Source organism: Spea bombifrons, chromosome 2, assembly GCF_027358695.1.
Source record: "Spea bombifrons isolate aSpeBom1 chromosome 2, aSpeBom1.2.pri, whole genome shotgun sequence".
In the NCBI taxonomy this organism is placed as follows: domain Eukaryota; kingdom Metazoa; phylum Chordata; class Amphibia; order Anura; family Pelobatidae; genus Spea; species Spea bombifrons.
The window spans coordinates 61,460,501-61,483,506 of NC_071088.1; the positions used below are offsets into that span (position 1 = coordinate 61,460,501).

A 23,006-nucleotide genomic window follows, 5' to 3' on the forward strand; every position below is an offset into this window, starting at 1 on the left:
ATGATCTGGAGAAAACCAGATCAAGTAAGTGTCCCTCAGTGTTCGTAGGGGAAATTGTCCATTGAGAGAGACCAGAAGGGGATGTCAGGGAGAGGAGTTTGGAGCTAGGAGAGTTGTTAGATATATCTAAAGGAATGTTAAAGTCACCCAGAATAAGACAGGGCATATTAGGAGAGAGGAAGAAAGGGAACCAGGCAGAAAGATGGTCAAAGAACTGTGAGGTAGGACCTGGAGGGCGATATATAACTGCAATTTGAAGAGAGAGTGGAGAGAAAAGACGGATGAGTCTTTATGAGTGTATGTGTAAGCATGTGTATGTGTAAATTTGTGTACGTGTGTTTACATATTTGTGCCTGAGTGTATGGAGGGGGCAAAGGGAAAGTAGGCACAGACATGCTGTTTGGGGGCAAAGATGGCACTGACAGGCTGTTTGGGAGTTAGCATGGCACTGATAAGCTGTTTGGAGGCAAAGATAGCACTGTGGGAAATGTTACTTTGTGAAGTTGGGAGGCCCTGGGCAATGTTCACACCATAAAAGTTGAATATATAGGTTAGGATCGGTATAAGGATGCTGGAAAAAAGATGGTAGGTGCTGAGAGAGAAAGTGGACCTAAAGTGAGATGTGAGGACAAAAGCCTTGTCAGGGGTGACATTTATTTTTTAAGTAACTGACAATGTATTAAACAGAGATGAATGACAAACAACACACACAGTAAATTAAAATATTTAATCTTATCAATATAGCCATTGAGCTTCTCCCTAAAGTAAAACCAGAGTTTGTCCTGCATAATGTATAATTAAGGGAGATTTCTTCACTGTCACCTCGATTTAAAAATGCATATTATACATAGTATGTTGACCCATAATATAATTGTTGAGGAGCTGAAATATATACTGTATATTATCTGTGTATATATATTTTTGTTGCCTGCTTAGTAACTTGCTGTACATGCCACACATTGGAATGTATATAAATAAGTATAATTTTGTATTTTTAGGCCATTGGGGTTTCTTTATTACTAAATAAGGCGGAACATTTACGGTACTTCCCTCACAGCCAGAGAATCTTCCTTCTTCATTTCAGCATGAGCTGAAGTGATCAGAGGCTTGATTAACCCTATAGACTTTGAGAAGCACAATATTCAAGAAGCCTGCTTTAAGGGGCCAAAGTTACTCACTTGGCAAACAACTTATTCATCAGAAGGAAGCCAATGAAATCAGAAAAATGTGTGTGTGGAAGAAAAAGCGGTTACAACAGGTTAAACTATACATGAATAAAATATTATTATTAATAATAATAATAATGTAAAACAATATAAGAGGAAGACCATATCACATTTCAGCAGTACAAAAATTTTGTTAAAATTACAGTAATAAGTAGACTTGTTCATTCGTATTCGGGCGAACATGTTCAGCCCGAATAACGAACATTGTGGCGGCAAAAGACAAACACGAAGTGTTGGCCGGCGCCCAAGTCAAGTAATAAGGAGTGGGTAGGAAAGATCTATAGTTTGGGTGCACAAAATAAGGGTACAAAGAACAGGTCAGGAGAACAACGTATGTTTGCCTTGTGTTGCAGTGGTTACTGTAGTCTGTGTTGCATTTTATATCGCTAGCCCGCTAGTTTTGGGTCCCCAACTTACACAACAGAGAACAACGATGCCTGAAACACTGAAAACGCGAATAACACTGATTAATTATCAAATGAAAAGGCATGTGAAAAGCTCAGGTTGCTCATTCTTGGATGTGTGAAAATGCTAGTATAATTCTGTACAAAGAGTAAAAATCTGTAGTCTAATTTGCTTCCCCTTTTCTATATGTGATACAGACTATCAGGAAGTGAGTGACCATATGAAGCTTTCAGGAAGGAAGAGGTTTATCTCTATACACTGGGTGGTTATTTTAATGACAAAGTAGAGCAGCTTGTAAGATCTCGCAATAAGTCACAGCCAAACAAGCGACGTAAGAGGACAACCTCACAGGACTGTTAACAGTGCGATGGGGACATAGGGTATAATGAAAGACAGCTAGGGTGCAGGAGAGGCACACTAAATTAGGGAAGAGGGCTGTGACACACGGAATAAGAAGACACAAAATATTGACAAGTTTGAATATAGGGATGCAAGGATTCACGAAAGGCCACATTGGGTAAAAGTTTATGAAAATTTACTTCTCATACAGGTGATGGGCTGTTCACAATGTAAAAGTGGTAATGGGGAGAAGGAAGAGGAAGATACCCATTGTCCCCATCAGGACCAACGCTACTGCCCAGACCCCACAAGCCAGGTTTCCCGCACCAACGATTATCATGCATCGTTTATCTCTCCAGCGTTTGGAGGAGGCCTTCCCGGAATAGGTGTTACAGGTATTGTGTGGAGTGGGTGATAAAACATAGAGGTGGGTCTCTCAGTGGGATGTATGTGTTTAACTTACTTTACCTTATAGTAAAGTTGTATTGCTGTTGTGTTATTTGTGGGTTATATATACTAAATCTAATATACCGTAACTTTTTACTAATGCTATAAGATATTTGTACTCGGCTGCATTGGATATCTAGTGTAGTCGGCATGTGTTTATGAACACCAGCTGTGGACAGGGCCTGCTCTACCTTACAGGCAGCCCATGCAGCTGGTCAAGGTGGTATGATAAAGGGTGCCCTTCAGGGAAGATCATCCGGCTAGTAAAGCCAAGCGGCCTTCACGCCACCCCCACCCTAGTATTTAACATACACATTTAACTTATACACATACACACTTACACACATGCTAACACAAACACGCGCCCCCTCTAACACAAGCTTACATACACATTCTTGCTAACGCACACTTCCTTTAACACACACTTGCACATGCAAACTCTAATGCTAATAAACACTTGCTAACTCAAGCTAACTTACTCGCTTACCCTCTTACGTTGTTTGGACAATTTTTTTAAATAGCTGCTCTCAAACGTTTCAAGCAGCCTAGCTTTTACTACAGGGTCATGTATAATTCGGTTATTTGATCCTGCCTCTGCGAGTGTGCTGGTCATTTTTTAATAATTTTGGAGCAGCCGAGGGGCATTTTCCCCCTGTCCCCTGGGCCAACCCGCCCCTGTATGATATGAAGTAGCTGTGTACTATTTTGTGATCTGTTGATCCTCAGCACTTAATAATTTAGCTTCAAATAACTAGTTACACCGGCATTACAATTGTTCATTCCCATTATTCTCCATGCTAATTTCACCTTTTTTTTTTTGTAGGGGGCGGGATAACCCTCTTTATAGCTCTATATGATTATGATGCCCGTACGGAAGATGATTTGACATTCACAAAAGGCGAAAAATTCCACATTATAAACAACTCGTAAGTTTCCAGTAAAAGAGTGTAACATTGAGTATAACTGTCATGGAATCATAGATGGCAGATACCAACTATTCAGCCCATTTATCTACCACCCTCTCAGTAAAGTCCTATATTTACTGTTTTATGGGTATTACTGAAGGAAAATAGCATTATTTTGCAGCTCCAGCTATATCCTGCCCAGTTTGATCAACCTGACACTTTTTATTCATGCTACATTCATTTTCCATCTTGGTCCCACTTTGTTTTTATTTATTAATTTATTATGTAATGTGATGAGTTATTCAGCAAATGTGTATGGTTTTGTTCTGATCATGAATATGTTCTAGTTATTGTATATACCACATAAGTGTGTACTGAACACTGCTTACTTCTTCTCCTTATAGTGAAGGAGATTGGTGGGAGGCTCGATCACTGAGCAGTGGAACCACAGGATACATCCCCAGTAATTATGTCGCTCCCGCAAATTCAATCCAAGCAGAAGAGTAAGTGTAATTCTCTGGTGGACAGGTAGACCTTGTAGGGGGGATTGGGGTATGAGAATGTTTAACATGAAAGAATAAATATTCTGAGCATTGTTACTGGGTCTTATATAGTATACAGAAAACCCACAGAACTTGGTTCTTTTTAATACATGTATTTTTTAAAGAAAAACTGATAGATGATCGTCACTCTAAAGGTTCTGATCCAGTTACAAAAAAATATATATATTAATGCTCTCTATTAGGTTACAATTATAGATAATAGTTATTAAGTTCAATGTCACCATAGGAACGTACACTACATGACCAAAAGAACGTGGGCACATGACCATCACACCTACAGTATATGAGTTTATTATTAATGTGGAGTCCTCGTCGATAACAGCCTCCACTCTTCAAGGCTCTGCCCCATCAAACACCTTTGGGATGAATTGGAACAGAGATTGCTTGCCACGACTGCTCATCCAACATCAGTACCTGACCTCTACAAATGCTCTACTAGATGAAAAACCTTGTGGAAGGCCTTTAAGGATCAACTACATATTAGTGTCTATGTATATGCAATGTCATAAAAGTTCCTGTTGGTACAATGGTCAGGTGTCCCAATATTTTTGTCCATATAGTGTATTTGGTCTCCCTGTAGGCATAGAGCACTGAGACACTCCAGTGAAAGACTGACATACCACAGGAGTGGGGATCTGACTCAGCTATATTTCATATTTTCTGCTTGTTCTTTTTTTGCTAGATGGTACTTTGGGAAGGTTGGCAGAAAGGATGCTGAGAGGCAGCTCCTGGGTGTGGGGAACCAACGTGGAAGCTTTATGATCAGAGAGAGTGAAACCACAAAGGGTAAGAAGATGTATGTATGTTTAATGTGTCAGAGGGCAGGTTTAATTCCTGCTCTTAAGGGCATTAGAGTTAATAACACATGACAGAAAGTAAATCTATAGTATTTCAAATAAATCATAATCAATGTCATTATAACTAGATATAAACATTTAATGTTTAAATATTTAAATACATGAGCTTACTAATTAGGGTTTTCTTACATTGGCTTTTTGCCTTTGTAGCTGCTTCGCCTCTTAGTATATGGTTTTGCGCTAGTGCTTTTCACTGTTGCAGTAGCTTTTTGTTACCTGTATTGTTTTCGCCTTATTTCTTCCCCTTGCTATCCCTTCCTTTTTTGTTAGGTTTTTGGATAACTTTGTTTAGCCCTTCATCTTAGTGTGTCTGTAGCTGCTCACCCATAGAATTCACATCCTGTTTTTGCTTAAGGTCTTGTGGACCAATTTCAATGTATAGTGGATGCATAAACCAGGGGTTTAATCTTGTAATCTATATAGCCAGCCTGTCTAAAGATTCCAACACTAGATCTGCCACGCCAGTGCTCAGTTCTATTCTGCAGAGCCACTGAACCCTCGTTTCACAGTATTTCACATGCAGTTTCAAACTTTTTCAATTGCAGTTTGGTTTCTTTCTATTTTTCCCCAGGAGCATACTCTCTCTCACTCCGCGACTGGGATGGTGTGAAAGGAGACCACGTTAAACATTACAAGATCCGTAAACTGGACAATGGAGGATTCTACATCACAACGCGTGTCCAGTTTGATAGTGTACCAGAGCTGGTGAGACATTACACAGGTACAGCGTTTTATTTCTACATTCATCCTTTCAAAATAGCTGCCAACCTTTCCCACATATAAAATAAAACTATTGGGTAGTACTTTAAATCCTGAATCTAGCCAAACCAACCAGTGCTACTGACCTTAACGTCCAACATCCACAAACCTGGATAAAGGGTCCTCCAGAATCATGCTTTGAGAACATCCTAGGATGTTTCTCCTAGGGGATCTCCCCTTCACATGTTCTGCAAAACCTTGGAGGCAGCAGACTAGATGCAGAGTTGGTGGACAAGACACACACAGATGGGGTTATCGTAGAAAACAAATTCAGAGTCACTTTTCTGCAAAATAAATGTCTATTTCCCTACTCTGTGCTTTCATAGTTATATTCTATTTATGAAAATAATCTGAGTCCGCTCTGATAAATGGTAGATCAACATACCTAAATTATGTGGAGTATCTTGTTAAGTCAAAATAGGAAGGCATAGGTGGGTTTTTTAATTAAAAGCTATATTGTTCTCCTTGTCAGTAAATTTGCCATAATTATGAGAAAGAATGACTTTTAGGTGGAAAGACAAGTACCCTCTGGATGGTTTTCTCGTGGGGCCACCTTATGGATTCTTCTATTTTAAAAATATCAGCTTTCTGTCAGATGATTCAGCAATCAGATCACCACCTAACTAACTAATGTTCTGCTTTAGTGACATGTAAGCAAAACCTGGAAGATCTTGACAACAGTGGCCACAGTTATAATACCAGGGTTGCATTCCCTGACCATAATGTCAGCCCTCAAGACTGTTGAAAAGCAATATTATGTAGTCGAAGTAAACCTAACATTTGAAGGAGACCAAGTAAAATTCCAGATTTCTCTTCCAATTGATTTGCGATTATTAGATTTCACCGAGAGTTCCCATGTTTGCTTTTCTTTTCCGCTAGCATGGGGGCTACATACAGATAGGTACTATTTAATCGAAATGGCCCATCAGTACAGGGTACTGTAGCTGTTGTCAATGTTTATGTGGTGGCAATAATTGTTGAGGCCACTGCAGTTCTTGCCATTTCAATTGCAGTAATCCTTAGTAAATGTGTTTATTTACACAATATATTAATATATATATAATTATATATATATAATTTCCATATCCTTGAAGAAGTCTGTTGTAAAATGTATTGTGTTAACGATGCTTTGTGGACTGCTAAGAACCATCTTATCCGGAGGCAGTGATAATGTCACAGACTGGGCCTCAGCTTGCTTAAACACTATTCTTCCATTGATTGTCTTGAGAAGGAGGACTAATTCACAGCCTATACCCCTGAGTCTTGGACTTTTATTGTGACTTATTCTTATTGATTTTATTGATACAGTTGGTGGAAGCATTGAAAAGGTTAAATTGTCACTGAAATACTTTGTTTTTCCGTCTATGCGCATTCACAGGATAATTATGTTTAAGTTTAGAATTGCACTATTGCTATTTGGGGATTAGTCTGGCAGTTGAAGTGCAAACTACGCATTTCCAACCACCATTAACACCAATTAAAGTTTTGATGGGTTATTGAATTGATTCCAACTAGGGCTATGTACAAAAAGGGGCCGCTTTCTAGCCATAGCAACCAATCATTCTACTGGGTGCCATGCAGTAAGCCTCATTTTCACACATTGAACAATAATCACTTTTTATACATAACCCCAATGCTCTTACTGCATTACTTTAAACAGGGTGTATGGTAATGAAACATAAAGTACTCTAAGTACTTTAATATTCATTCCTTCAAAACAAAAAATACAGGATTTTCCTGACAAAAGCAGCTGCCCTCCTCCTTCGTGGTCGAACTATTCTTGTCACTGATTGGCTTCTTTAGCAATCAGTCAGTGGGAGGAAAGTGCTCTCATTGAAATCAATGTGCACGGGAGCCTTGACTGGAGGTAATATTTTAATCCCTAGTCGGTTACTGTATATGCGGCTATACTACTGACGAGATGATAACACATGCCTGCTGTTTTAATCACATTGAATAAGCAAAATATAAAAGAAACCTCTGTGTCCCAGAAAGTACATCAGAGTCCAGATTCACCCACCAACTGCAAGCATGTAATGTCTTGATCGTTATTTTAACGGGGAAATTGAAGAAGCCTGCTAAGAACCATCTTAGTCTGAGGCAGCGATACTGTCACAGACCAGGCCTTAGCTTGCTTAAAGAATATTCTTTCATTGACATTCTTGAGGAGGGGGACTAATTCTAGCTCCCCATATTCTACTCCCTGAGTCTTGGACTTTTTTTGTAATTTATTCCGTCATCCCATTTTTCACCCAGCCTGGAACTGCTTAATGTTTTACTGTTTTTGCCATGGCCACTGTGGCTTCTACATATTATCTTTGTGTCAAAGTACACTTGTTTGTTTGTGCTGTGTGATATAGCAGAACAATACCTACAGATGTATTATTTTTTTTTGTTTTTGATGGCTTATTTTAACTTTCAACATTTTTTGAAAGGTGTTTCAAGTATTTTTTTTTTGTCAAATAATAATAAAAACTAATATACAAAATTTTGAAAATAATGGTCCATGGTTTGTGCTGACATGACAATAAGACATCCATGGTAAAGTTATCAAGTTAGACAGCATATTAGTTTATAATATTTTTGTTATCTGTTTTATTATTGACTGTACATTCTATGACTGTATACACTTGGTTACGCTGTTGATGATTGCGTTCTGCATCACAGTATGCCCGGCATATGATATGATCTGTCTGTCAAAGGTCGCCTTATCACCACAACAACCAACCTAACAGCTAAACTGCAGAAGTATTCCATTTACTAACATGGAGATAAGACAACTTTTAAAACTTTGCACCTAAACGGCTATTTATTAATAATCCATTGTGAAGGCTAAGGAACGTAGCTGCTAAATTGCACACTGCAGATAGTATGTGTAAAGCTATTACCAACAGCAGAATTCTATTGCTCTTCGCTGTAAACTGCCCTTTTGTGTGTATTTGCTGTGTCTGTGATTCTCTCTTTTCGGTCGCTTGGTTTATTTTTATGCATTCCATGGGGCTTCAGTGCGGGTGTGTGAGTCCGTGGCCTTTTCTACTCAATTTTACTCAAGAGACACATATATGGAACGAAGCATTAGATGGTTAAGTCAGCCTGTTGCTTTCCCCCAGGCTCTCCACCATTTAGGTACCTACTACGTGCTGTCCCTGTGTTACTCCTCATCCTGAATTGCCTTGATTTTTTGCATTAATGCCTTACAGGTAGAGATACCTGGATTCTCTCCTAACGTTGGGGTTTACCTCTTCCTTATTGAACCTTCACATGTCTCACATTACTTTTCAAAACCATCTGGTGTACATGTTCCAAAAGCTCTACCTGGGATGCCTAATCACAGAAGGAATGTGGTTAATGATGTGATGATCGGATTCATGTAATGTGATGATTAAACGTCAAATATTGTCCCATCCTCCAACAGATGAAAATGTGACCAGACCCTCCCACACTGCACCATACCTTCCAACAGCTCTCGCTTTTGTGGTTCAATCTAAATTTTTGGGTACTGTTGCCCACTGTTATGCTTTTGCGAGCAGTGGGGATCATGGGCCAGTTCGGGATACAGGGAGCTGTAAAATCAAAGGACGACTGTGCTGTAGCCAGGGCCATATTTACCTTGTGTGCTGCCTTAGGCCTGATCCAGGGCAGCACCTCCAGCTGCCCCTCCACTGCTGCTGCCACTGTCCTCAATATCCTTTGTGTCTTAAAGCGCAGCCTCCATAATATAAAGATAGGGGAGATCAGAGATCTTCCTTGTAACCGGCCCTTTGAGTAGCAGCACAGCAGATGGGCACAAGAGGCAAGGGAAACAGTCCCGTGCAGGGCTCTAGTATGCACTTAAAGGGTCAAGTTTTGTTTGACTACACAAACGCCCCTTTGCCAATAAGCACCCAAAGCAAATTTGCACTGATGTCACTGAGCAGAGTATGTGGTGCTTTTTTTTTTAAATGAAAGCTTTATCTCTTGTGAGAATGCAGTACATGACTCACAGTAATCTGACTGCCATAAAACAGGCAAGTAGCATGATGACTACCATATTGATGAAAAGAGTGAAAAGGTTAATGCTTTTTGTCTGATGTTTGGTTTTCGTGATGTCTTTTGCTCACACAAACAGCAATCACACACACACACGCATACAAGCGCCAGTGATGCACTCTGATCTTAGTGTGATTACTGAGAGTAAATAATACTGTTTTTAGAAAAATTTCTCAGAATACCCCTCCCCTTCATTCACACTCATAAGCACACCCTCACCCTCTGTCTTTTTCTGGTGTTCACCACTCATGGGCAGGAAGTTGCTGATCAGTCACCTCTAAAAGTAGCTTTCTGTTGGCTTGTTAACGCCTGCACTAACCACTAATTATTTAGAATCAACATATTTTATTCCATTCTTTTCTCAGCAATAAAGGAGAGGTAAAATTCGGTCCATTAAAAAGTGTCCTGCTGTTCCCAAGTAGTGGTGCAATTCAAAGCCAATTATACCTAGGAAGTAAGTTATGAATATTTAAAATGCGATTTGTCTTTCTGCTCTCCCTCATCAACTGAATTCAGCATATGAATCAGATCACATAAAGCTTACACCCTGCATAATTATTAATAGCTCTGGTTGTATATGTCATAAATTATCTCCCAGCTCATGCATCACTCTCGGGTACGCAGAGATAGTTGGGACAAACTTATAGACCACACAGCTTGTTCCTCTGGAGTACCACTAGACAGAGTAAATAGATGGTAATGCCAAACAGTTCAATGGTTGTCAGCCAACCAGTGTTGCAGACCTTGTCAAGGCTACCCTACCAGAGCAAACATGAGCCATGTGCACAGAATTATTCTCAGTAGCTGGAATAAAATTTAGTGAAGCTCCATGAATGTCCATTAATATCTGGTCTACATGTCCATGGGATATAAATAGGTCACCATGAATTGCATATCTCAGAATCCCTACTTTTAAGCATTTGGTTACTGCTCCCAGGATTTGTACTATCATTGTGTACTATTGTCAACACATTTTTGGACAGTCCACCCACAAACAGGATGGTGCATCGTACAGATGAAGCTTGCAGGATACTAGCTACTAACTACACAGCACTGGTTTGTCACATATGACATGGATTTGCTACATTGCTGACTTGGCTAGCTTGATAACTCATTCTAGCTGACTGTGGCTAATCAACCACAAGACATACAGTTTGTGAGCAAATTCAGTTCATGTGTTAAGTCTTGGGGATCATAGTATATATCTTATAGAGAGCTATAGTATTTTCTTTACGTATCTGACATGGAACATGCTATTTCGCAAACTGACCTACAAGGTTGTTTGTGTCACACAAAAAATGTTCCTATTCCTAGCAGAGAGACAAAGACTGTATTATAACACAGGTTCCCAGACTTGTAATAAAGTGCTTTATTCCAGTCCACTTTAGATGACTCCAGGATCATGATTAACCAAGGGTCATTGTATGAATGCTCAATGGCCCCAAGCTCATGAATTTGGGATTGGTCATGATTTTTTCAGAAATGAAGAATTTCTAGTATGGATGGAGCTGGTGAGGACCAGGCACCTATTACCTTGTGACAAAAACGGTGATGTTTGTGTCCATCATCAATGGTATTAACACGAATTGACATGATGCCCTAGCAAAGTCAACTTTCATTTTCAGGGGATCATTAAGCATGCCGTCTGGATTGCTTGTCCTACCGCATAGGTATCTAGCTTTAAGTGGTTAATCCGGCCAATTTACTTAACGATGCATTAATAGTACATTAAGTAAATTACATTTTTTTTAAGTAAGTTCAAATTTTTCAACAGAAAGAGCTAGCGCTACTTAAAGAGCTTGTGGTAGCTGCAGTTTTATTTTCCATATCATGCAGGTAGATTTTATTAATGTACAATCATAATTCATAAAGGTGACAAAGTATGACTCATATTCAAGGTTGGAGTTCCCTCCAGTGTTCAGAGTTCATATTGCAGCCTATTTGTTTTAGGAAGCGTTTTTTCTTCTTGTCCTTCTATATTTGGGATCCAAAGTCTACCATGCTGTCATTTTACTAAATTCGAGAAAACTGTTTTTCATTGAATTTATATGTACCTGTAGAAATTGTCCACTTTTCTGCGGGTCAGATTGACCACTTGGTTGAATATTAATCATATTAATTATTCTATGAAAAGCTTAGTGATCTCTGCTAGACACCTGAGATACAGGTCATAGGACTATAGGGAATAGTGACCATCCATGTTTTCCAGGAAATTACATTTTTAACTGACCAGCGCATGTAAATGCCGTTCCCTGCAGTGTATAAGATGTATAAATTATTAATTCCCTTTCATTAATTTATACCTTCCACATTCTGCAGGGCAACTCTTTACTTTGCTGGTCACCAATATGTGAAAATTAGGAATGTCCGAGATCCACTGAGGCTCAGGGCCCAATCAAAATTGCATCCCGTTGTGACAGATGTATGTACACTAGTACAATAGTTAAAGAGGGCATTCATTTGGATGACATTGCTAGATCTAGTGCGTTAACATGGTGCAGGGGTAGAGTTCCAATTAGGGGTCTGGCAGTCCTGCAGCCCTGATCCCCATCATGACACGCTACATGGCACATGTTTCTTTCACCAGGCTCCCTTACTATTCTACAATATCAGAGGGCTTTCTCATTCAATAACATGGTGTAATGTATAGTGTCATATCATGGCACCTTACCATGATGGAGTGGAGTCATTGTCCTGACACCTCCTAGTGGATCAACACTAATTGTACTCCAGGTACCCTGGAAAATAGACAGCGATACCAGTATTGTAGGGCCCAAATTGTTTAAATGTGGACTCTGCATAGGTATGGCTCTGGCCTAAATCTGTCACATCTTACAAGGGATATCAGTAAATCATTTAGAATGTGGTTGTGCAATTCAGTTCTATATTGATGTTTTATAAATTGATCTGTTGGTTCATTTTACCCACTTCACACGGTTATACTTTGGGAATTTTGAAAGCTTACTTTAGCACCTGTTAGCCATTTTTAATTGTCTGTTGTGTCCCAAGTTGCTTTCTTGGTACCAACTCAGTCCTGGAAAGATTCCACTGGGTTGAGTTCCTGAGCAGAGAATCCATTAGTCAATGTTGACAGGGGCATAGTCAAAAGTAAGTCCATGAGCTCAAACTGAATTACCCATCGTTTTACATGTTAAAGGAACTTTCACCCACAAAAGAGATTTCCCAAAAGTAAACTTCTGCTCTCTGCCACTTACAGCTTGTATAAATGTGTTGTTGTCAAGTGCTAGACAGTTGGTACCAGTGGTGCGTTTACCTGGGGATGCACGTCCTAGAGTGCAAGTAGATGACCAAGTTATGAAGATACACCTGAGAATGCGCAGCCTGTACACGGGGTATGAATGTCCTATATTCCATTGTGAAACCGCTGGCGCTCAAAGGGTTAATAGGTCCACATATTTACAAACTTCTAGAGTGGCCTAATAGGGAGACGCTATGGAGAGAGGAGGGGGAATGCCCCCACACCAGGTTACTCCTGCAAAATCTCAGGTGTAATACAGACGTGTACAACATGCGGAATTTGGATTTAGTATGCAGGTTATTTTGTACCTGTGTATAATGCACACCCTTTCCCTAAGGGTCCCGAAAAAGAAGAAGATTGAAATATTTCATTATTATAGAAATATGTTATGTATATGTAAAATGTATGAATGTTCTTTTGTGTGCGCAGTTGCAAAAGTTAAAGAGTCTGTCGACTTTTCCGCACAAGGTCCAAGCTTAAACAACTGACCTGGGCTGGATTTCCCATCAGGCAATGCAGGCAGCTGCCAAAAGGCATCAATCTGAAGGTCAACACCCACTGCACTGTTTAAGAGCATGGCCAGATGCCAGGCAGCATGGCTTTCCCTTCCAGTACAAAGTCAGCAGCGCAGAAGATGGAAGCCTGACATCCTGCTGCACACAGCTGCCAAATGCAAGACTGCACCTCAAAGGTGCTGAATCTGTTTAAAAAAGGAAGGAAAGCACTGCCGTGACAAACATATGAGTCAAACGCATCATAAACATACAGGGCTGACATTATTATTATTTATTGTTTTATATAGTGCCGTCATATTATGCAGCGCTGTACAATGGGTAAACAAGACATAACAAGTAGTATGTAACATAACAATTACAGAAACAAACGGTAAGGAAGCATGTTTGCAAACAATTAAGAAATGTAGACCGTTTGCCACTTAGCAGTAACATAATGATATTGAGTCAACACAAGGTTTTGTGGGTCTGGGGTTTATTCACTTGGTACCCAGAGGTTGAAGCCTGTAAATTAATATATATATATATATATATATATATATATATATATATATATATATATATATATATATATATATATATATATATATTAAGCTTTTGATGGCTTCCACTAGGTCCTCATTTACATGCCACAAAAAGGGGCCATACAAAAAAAAATTAGCATTAAAATGTAAAAATAACAATCCATTCCCAGCTTTATGGCAGCAGATTGAAAATGGCCTTTTAAAAAAGTAGGGGGGCATATTTTATTAGTCCCCACCTGGTGAGTTGTAGCCCCCTTCCCGTTAAGAGAGGGTCTCATTTATTATTATTTGTAACTGTAAATTACAGTATGCGAGTTGCCTTTGGGTTATACAACAGCATGCATGAACTCAACTGGGACTGGGGCAAAATTTAAAGACATGCACTCGCATCAACTCACAAGCAACTTGTATATGAGTGTATCTATGAGTTGCTTTGCACGTTGTTGCCTACAAAGGTTAACTCGACTGATATATTTCTAGTGACATTGCCATTTGCCTCTTTTACTAATGATGGCCATTGTACATTTTGGGGTGCCAGCATCCCTAATAATCAGGACACCCGTGAGGGCAGCTGACTGCCGGGACATAAATCCAAGCCAAATGTCAGGAGTACCTTGAAAAAATTGTCAGCTATGCTACTTTAAAACCTGTGATTGTCCTTTGAGATTTTACACTATAGTGATGTCTGCAGTAATATCAGACAGTGCCAATGTCAGCGCCCTGCCTATTAACACACATAGTAACAACGCAGACCTACAGTATCTGTAATGAAGCAGAGATGGGGCCAGGGTCAGATTTCCTACTAGTTAACTTGCCTAGGGGCGCCTTCCAGATAAGAAGATCTCCACTCCCAGCAGCCACGTCTGAAATTCAAAATGCAAACAACTATTTCAGCAAATGCCTTGTTTTCTGCTGATTCCAGTAGCTCCACAATGCTAAAGTCTAACCAGAATTAAATAGAGATGTGGTGTTTACTCAACAAACTAAAATTACGTTAAAGGCTGGCATTTATGCACAACGATAATTTGAAAATATAGGCAATGGGGGAGGGTTGGTGTCACAGTGGACAACATGCCAGGGGCAAATCTGGCCCTGTAGGAAGTAACATAGCAGCTCACATGGAAATAAAACAAAAGTCTATCTGTCTATCGACACTGTATTATTAATGTATTTTTTATTTGTAATACACTTGAAATTGTTTATTGTACTTGAATTCTTCATCTCTCAATTCATGATTTAAATTGTTAAAAATGAGAATATCATGCATTTTCTTCAAACCTTTTCTTTGATTGCATAAAATGAAACCTGTCCTATGTTAAATAATCTTCTGGGTTTTTTTTTCTCCAGAATTCAATGATGGTTTGTGTCAACTGCTTGTAAAGCCATGTATCAACCTGAGACCTCAGACTATGGGATTGGCAAAGGATGCCTGGGAAATATCTCGAGATTCGATAACACTGGACAAAAAAATGGGACAGGGATGTTTTGGAGATGTTTGGAAGGGTAAGATCTACCAACTATATAGCCTCAAAGGCAGTGCTGTTCCTTTGTTCAGTTGCTTAGGTTAATGATGCCCTGGGAAAACCTCTCCTTGATGGATTCCTTCAAGCTCCCTGTCCCTTATTACTGAAATAAGAGATGTGTTCCCTATCCCTTATTCCAGTAATCCCCTCCAGCAAATCATCATTGTTTCCCCTTTCCCTCAATCTCTCTTGTCCTTCTGCCCCCACCCCACCTTGTTATGTAGATGAACCTGTTGTGTGTGCTTCACCTTTTTGCTGTGCATTAAACAGTCTTATTCAAAGCAGGTCTATACCGACAAACAAACAATCTGCAGTTGTAAATTCTGTAGAGTAGAAGTTATACTCTAAAGATATGTTTGTTCTAGTCCATCATTAAATGCTTTCATGCGTTCCTTTTTTTATTGGGTTTGTTAAATGAGACTTCTGTCTCATTTTCTTCTGCTGTTGCCTGCTTTTCCTGAAGCAGGCACCAAACCTAAGTGCGCTGCCCAGTCGTGGATGTCAGCTCATCTCTTAAGTATGCAAGCTGAACTTCCATTTACGTGTGCTGGTAGAGCTTACATGTTCTACTGCAGACTTGCATGAAGAATACTTCATTTACAAAAATGTAAATTCATCAGTGCCCTAATCATTCATTCAACAACCATGTAAACATTTCCATATAAACATGAACTATCAAATTATCATATGTATCATATTGTAAGCAATATAACTCAGGCCTATCTTTATTTTGTATTTATAACTCAAGTTGGTACCCTTGAGTTTGGAAGTCACTGTATGAAGTGCTGAACCCTAAAACCAAAGGACTTAGGTTACTTTTTATATAACGTATTTGGTCCAGGGCACATCTGGTAACCACCTGTAAAAAAATTCCCTGCATTGTTTTTTTTTATGTTATTATGTAATTGTCTTCCTTAATACATCATATGTACTGCAGGGCAAAATCACATGGGGTGGTCAGCAACATATAAAAGTTAAGTTGTCCTGGCCGAAAATGATCAAAATGGCAAACTTGTTTTATATCCAAATAAAATGAGCTTCTAATCAATAGTGGTACTCCCAAATATTATTTGTTATATTTGCATGTTCTTGTTTACTGAGTATCCTAAGGCTACTTTTTTTTGACTTTGGCAAACATAAGGGACCTGGAATGAAACCACCAAAGTGGCTGTAAAGACTCTGAAGCCAGGCACCATGTCCCCAGAAGCATTCCTGGAAGAGGCTCAGATTATGAAGAAGCTTCGCCATGACAAGCTTGTCCAGCTGTATGCAGTGGTATCTGAGGAGCCAATATACATTGTGACTGAGTTTATGAGCCATGGTGAGTTTACTCACAGGTACAGGTTTTCATTATTGAGTCTGAACAGGTACAGATTGGGTTTAAGCCCCTCACATGTGGAAGGATAACTGAGGCAGGTTATGTTTTTTGGTAGTAATAGTGGTTGGGGGTCTGCCAGCTGTATTGTGTTTTAACCCACAGAAAAAGGAGAAGGTGGCTGTCAGGTTATATAGTACTAAAAGACTTGTTCCAACCACACATCGCTAAAAAGTTTTCCCCCCTACCTAGTAAATATATCGGATATATGGACATTGAATTGTATCTTGGACTGATCCAAAGCACTGTATGCATTACATGCATCACAGGAGCAAAACTTTTGTACAGTAAGCGTACATGCAAACTGTCATGGCACACTCTTCCTCCTGTGCGGTGCATTTTTGTGCTATTCAGTCTCCTTTCTCATTCTATAGGTAGTATGCTGGAATACTTGAAAGAAGGACATGGACGTTACTTGAAGTTACCCGAGCTGGTAGACATGACGGCACAAGTGAGACACTTATTTCTCACTCTTCATCAGCAACACCACTTCCCCGCTACATTTCCTCTCTTATTCACTATTTCCTGAGTTACTTTTATTTTTTTTGTGCCACACAATTGTTTTGACCTGTTTCTTTTTTACTTTTTTTATATCCTTCATTTTTCTGATTTCCACTTTTTGTGTATATCTCCCCAAAACCAACTTGCACATTACGCATACCTCCTTCCTATCCTTCAGACAAAAGCTTTTTTCTGCAGTAGGCCCAATACAGTAGGTAATTAAAGATGTGCAGCATGGTAAGGTGGGCGCTGATCATTACTGATGCTTACATACTCGCTATATGAGAGTTCTTATGCTGTTACAGCTCCATGGTGAGGGAGGTAGTCTGTCCCCTCCCATACTGGAAATCCTCTTTTCTGCATCATTCGCTTCCTAGCCAGGTAAATTCCCAACTGCCCCTACGGCTGCAAGAACATTAAAAACGCATCAATGTTGTGAATGTATGTCTAAATCAGTGAGACCATCCCCAACCACACACACACACATTCACACACCCACCCATTTTATCTCTGTTCCCTGTTGTTCCTTACAGATAGCCTCTGGCATGGCATATATTGAACGGATGAATTATATACATCGTGATCTCAGAGCTGCCAATATTCTTGTGGGTGACAACATAATCTGTAAAATTGCAGATTTTGGCCTTGCCCGTCTCATTGAAGACAACGAGTACACAGCACGGCAGGGTGAGGGCACTGAGTCATTTACCACTGTGTGTATTTTATTTCAAGTATTCATTAACATCCCCAGAACATCTCCTTCTATCAGCACACTTCCTGAGTGCTGAATTTCTTCTGTAACCTCTTCTTCTTTCAGCAAATCGGTTCCTAAGGGCCTTGTTGCCACTTACAGCAGGGCTCCAGAATTCAACCAAGCAACAGTACTGATTGTCAAGGCAACACATACCTTTGCAAGATTTTTCAGTATTCTGTCAAACTAGGTTAGTTAGTTATTTAAGCCTTAACTAATGAAAGGTTAGAAATTGTGCCTCTTTGCCGATCTGAAGAAGTGGAACTGATGAGCCATGTTGTAAAATGTTAAAAGGAGAAAAAAAATGACCCTGATTGCTTTATTGACCTTGTCATATCCCCTTACTCTCACCCCTTGCTGGATGCTTTATTGTCCTGGTAATCTCTCCTTAATGAACCCAGTCCCTGTGTGTTTAATTGTCTTGTAATGACCTGTGATGGTGCTCGACAACCTCTCTGCTCTATTGTTCAATGTGTGTGTATATATATATATATAAATAAAAATATCTATCTATCTATCTAAAGGCCGTTTACAGCCTGTATTTGTGGAAGGGGTATTAGGGGGTATTTATACCCCCTTCAGTACCCTATCCTTCAGGGCATCACATTTGCGTTCTTCCCTCCTGCACCCACGCTCGATTCACTCTCTGTACAGTTTCTCTATTCTCTCTTTCCTATACCTCTTCCTTCTTGTTTTCGGGGTCTAGGCACGGATTCAGACCCACTGGACGCTAAGCACATGTTTTACCCCTACCACAAATATATACCGTATGCTCCACCATAGAGCATATGGCATATATACCATATGCTCCACATCCCGGCGGAAGTGTCGGCAGCGGAGGTTGTCTACGCGTATCGCGTAGACGTTCACGAGCTGTGGCGATGCACATAGACAACCTCTACTGCCGGCACCTCCGCCAGTGCTTCTCCGTCATAGATGTCCACCGGCCTGCCCCGCTAGACACCAGGGGGTGAATTGGTAAGTCAGAGCACTTCTAGGGGACACAAAGCATATCTGGGGGGCATAAAGCATATCAGGGGTTATAAAGCATATTAGGGACAGAGTGGCATATCTGGGGGGCAGAGTGGCATATCAGGGGTTATAAAGCATATCTGTGCCACAGAGTGGCATATCAGGGGCACAGGGGGGCATATCTATAAGTAAGGTGCATTATGAATTAAGGGGGGACCTTAAAATGGCTATTGGTTTTCTGTCTGTATATAACATATGCTGACAAACTGTATAATAGATACCAAAAATGTTAAAATGCATCTATGTCTGTGTATTAGATAAAATACTGTTTTACCATTCCACTAATGTGTATTTTTTCTTTAAAAATACTGTTTTCTTTAAAATAGCACCAAATTTTAAGGGTGCAGCCTATATTCGGGCGCGGCCATATATTCAAGCCAATACGGTATATTCATATATATATATATATATATACACAAGTTTGTCACTTTATCATTTCTCCTATAAAATCCCATAGTTATTATCATTGGGAGACTGGTTTTTATTTTGTCATATCTGTAATATATTCTTTAAGTAACCTAGCCTTTGTAAGTGGTAACAGGAAGATAAATTGTAGGTTCTTTACTGCACTGTGCATTACTCTTAGTAGCATTTGTGTTCCTATTTCTCGTCAGTGGTGTCTGCTTCCCTAATTCTCTTGTCAGCAGTGTCTGGGTCAAAGATGACCTCATTCCAAAGTATCAATTTACCTCCCGCTGGTTCTCAATATTATCACTTTGATTTCCCAAACAGGTGGCAAATTTCCCATTAAGTGGACAGCCCCTGAAGCTGCACTGTACGGAAGATTCACCATTAAATCTGATGTTTGGTCGTTCGGGGTCCTAGTATGTGAAGTGGTGACGAAGGGAAGAGTTCCTTATCCAGGTGCTGTTTATCTGCCTGGCAACAATATCTGGGAGATGTAGGCTGTGTCGTGGATATCCAGCTTTATACATGCACAAATATATACACTATATATATATATATATATATATATATATATATATTGTATATATATGTATGTGAACTATGTGACATGTTACAGACCCCAATCACATACCTTACAACATTTAAAATTGAGTGGAATGTGGTCAAATGTGTGACAATTGGTGGGCTTTACCCTGTCTCTTTGTGACATATAAATGTAGCTCAGTAAGACATTTTAGAAAAAGAATGGGGTAGTTACACAATTTTGTTTATAAACACATTTTCTATGCACATTATTATCATTACTTGAACTGTGGTATACTCAGTGGGAAAATAAATAAGGGATATCAGGGGAGATAAGTGGGGCAAAGGGACTTGGTTCCCATAGAAGGACTGTCCCTCCTAAACAGGGGCAGTTAGGAGGTACACTACCATAAAATGTTTGGGGGTCACTTAGGTGTGAAACATAACAGCGAATAGTTTTTCTAATGATCAATTAGCCTCTAACACTTAAACTTGGATTAGCAAACACAGCTTGTTGTTGGAACGCAGGAGTGATGGTTGCTGATAAAGGGCCTCTATAAGGTTGTTTAGCTATCACACTAAAAATCAGTTTCCAGCTAGTCATTTGAAACATTAACGGTGTCTACGCTGTATTTCTGATATACTTCTAAGGGACTCCAAACTTTTGGACGGTAGTGTATGTCAGAAATAAGGCACCAGCTGTACAGAAACAAATATGTATATTTATACAAAATCTTGTTTTTTAATATTCTTCAAATATAATAATTGCCATTCACTACCCCATTTATAGGGGCAAATATACCCCTTAAATAAGTATCCATGCGTAGTTTTTTACTTCATTTTGTTTCTACTTTGATAGGTATGAGTAATAGAGAGGTCCTGGAGCAAGTTGAGAGAGGATACCGTATGCCAATTCCCCCCGGCTGCCCTCCATCTCTCCATGAGATTATGTTACTATGTTGGAAGGCAGACCCAGAAGAACGACCGACATTCGAGTATCTGCAGTCTTTTTTGGAAGATTATTTCACAGCCACTGAGCCTCAGTACCAGCCTGGGGATAACCTCTAGGATATAACATTGGTGGCATCCATGAAACTGGGAAGCTGTAATCACTCGTAGAACAGTCTTTGAATGCATGAGATTTGACAAATGAACCAAATAAGAGGAAAAACGCTTTTGACGAAAATGCAGATAAGAACATTAACTGACTTGTAACTAGGCTCAAAAACTGGAGAGACACATCTAAGGTCGGGTTTAATGGGTTGCATATGGATGTGTCCTCTAAAAGAGGGCCACTTCAGCAATCCCAAGATGCTCATACCTATAATGATGATATAAAAGGGGTACTTATACCGCTAGATCTTATCTGCTTATAGACAGGAAACATGAATACATGGGGATTATTGGGCCCTGTGAAGCTTCGTTTTCTGAATGGAATATGAATTGTCAATGAAGATTCGTATTCAATTCGCTGTAAACCATCAAATTCATGTGTTTGGAAATGGCCAGAGGAGAACAGCCAGCAGCGACTACATGAAGGCAGCTCCGCAGGGGCACGCAGGGGCACACAGAGCCTTCCACCGTGAGGCAGCCACAAAAAAAGAAGAAGGAAGGGGTGAATGCTATGAGGCAGTTTGGATGTGAAGCATATTTATTATGGTTGTATGTACGTTAAGAGGAAGTCACAGGTCAGGAAGTCCTTATATTTGACTGATCTAATTGATAGTTGTGCTTTTAAAAAAATATAATTTACTGATTCCAGTCAGAGGTTGATTTGACTGAAAAAAAAGTACTGATCTCATTTAAAGCCACAACTGAAAATTTACAGGGCCCTAGGCAATTCCTTACATTGCACATATTAAATTACGAGCTGTGACTGGAAGGTAGGTGACATCTGATTTCATGTTGATAGAAAATAGTAAAAATATTAAAAGTCAAACCGTAATGGGGACAGTCATGTGTGCTCTTGCACCTCTCCGGCTATTTATCCAACAAATCTACCAGGCTAACCTTGCACCTTGTGTCCTTCCCTCAATTGTATTTTGTATTTTATGGACAATGTGTGCATAATCAAACCAAATTTAGCAGCATCATACAGCACACCATGACTGTATTAGCTTTTAGAATATAATGTCATAAGTTCCTTGGCTTTGAGGTGTGAGGAGTAGTCACTCGTCAAAGGCTGGAGAATGGTACTGTTATGTCCCTTCTTGTGCTCTGTTTCTTCCTCATACAATTTCTTCCTCACGCACTCCATACTTATATTATTTCCTTTTCCTCTTTTTCTCTATATTTTGTTCCCTCTGTCTTTTGCTATCTCCTTCTCCCTCTCTGGAGGTTATATTACAGACACCTCTCAGCTGATTCAGATGTTTTCACACCTCCCTCCTTGTGTAAAGTCCTCTCTCTCCCCCTCCCCCTAACTCTCAGACTGTCTTTTTCTGCTGTGTGTGCAGAGATGGATTGGCATAGAACCAGCCCTTTCCCTCTACAAACAGACTGCCTTCCCCGTGCCCCCCTTCCAAACACCTCCTGTCACCTCTGGGGGGCTAAAACTGAGGATATTTGGAGCAAAGTGAACAGAGTGGAGGGCATAGTAAGATTAAACAAAGACCAGGAAGAAGTAGGGAAGTGTAGAGGTGAGGAGCGAAGGGTTAGGTACAGGAAAATAATTGGAAGAGAGTTGGAGACAGTGGAGGAAACAGGAGGTTATGAGGTGGATGGAGGCTGCATTTCAAGCGGTAATTAACAGGTTAGTTATTAGTGGGTGGATATTGAGGATTGGGGACTAAAGAGTGGGAGCTAGAGAGGTTGACATGTGTGGGCTATATGGATTGTGGATGTTTAGCTCCAACTTGGTTTGGACTCGATAAAGCTGTCCAGCTATGCAAGTGATTAAGTGACATCAGCCCTATCTATATTCAGACGGTGGATTTTACATGTCTGACTTCTCACACAGTAAACATATGAAACCACGTCCCAAACATTTATGTTTAATAATTCCTTCCTTTTTGATCTAACACTGTATAATTAGATAAAACAAGGTGTTCATTTTTGTATCAGAGACCT

General features: G+C 39.8%; 1 protein-coding gene and 1 long non-coding RNA gene across 2 annotated transcripts; one reads left to right on the forward strand and one right to left on the reverse strand.

Moving 5' to 3' along the window:
• FGR (FGR proto-oncogene, Src family tyrosine kinase) lies at positions 1 to 21,888 on the forward strand. The gene is made up of 12 exons (XM_053455929.1): positions 1 to 24; positions 2,182 to 2,365; positions 3,241 to 3,343; positions 3,727 to 3,825; positions 4,568 to 4,671; positions 5,314 to 5,463; positions 15,173 to 15,328; positions 16,490 to 16,669; positions 17,098 to 17,174; positions 17,758 to 17,911; positions 19,740 to 19,871; positions 20,797 to 21,888. The coding sequence occupies exons 1-12, from the start codon at positions 1 to 3 to the stop codon at positions 21,003 to 21,005; spliced, it is 1,572 nt and encodes a 523-aa protein (XP_053311904.1). The 3' UTR covers positions 21,006 to 21,888.
• A 193-nt stretch (positions 21,889 to 22,081) lies between these two features.
• LOC128474745 (uncharacterized) lies at positions 22,082 to 23,006 on the reverse strand. The gene is made up of 2 exons (XR_008346398.1): positions 22,893 to 23,006; positions 22,082 to 22,848 (listed from the first exon to the last, which is right to left on the reverse strand). It is a non-coding gene; the product is annotated as an uncharacterized LOC128474745 (long non-coding RNA).

Coding starts and splice junctions, on each gene's coding strand:
- FGR (XM_053455929.1), top strand. CDS start 1: ATGATCTGGAGAAAACCAGATCAA. Junction 3,344..3,726: donor TTCCACATTATAAACAACTC/GTAAGTTTCCAG, acceptor TTCTCCTTATAG/TGAAGGAGATTGGTGGGAGG. Junction 3,826..4,567: donor AATTCAATCCAAGCAGAAGA/GTAAGTGTAATT, acceptor TTTTTTTGCTAG/ATGGTACTTTGGGAAGGTTG.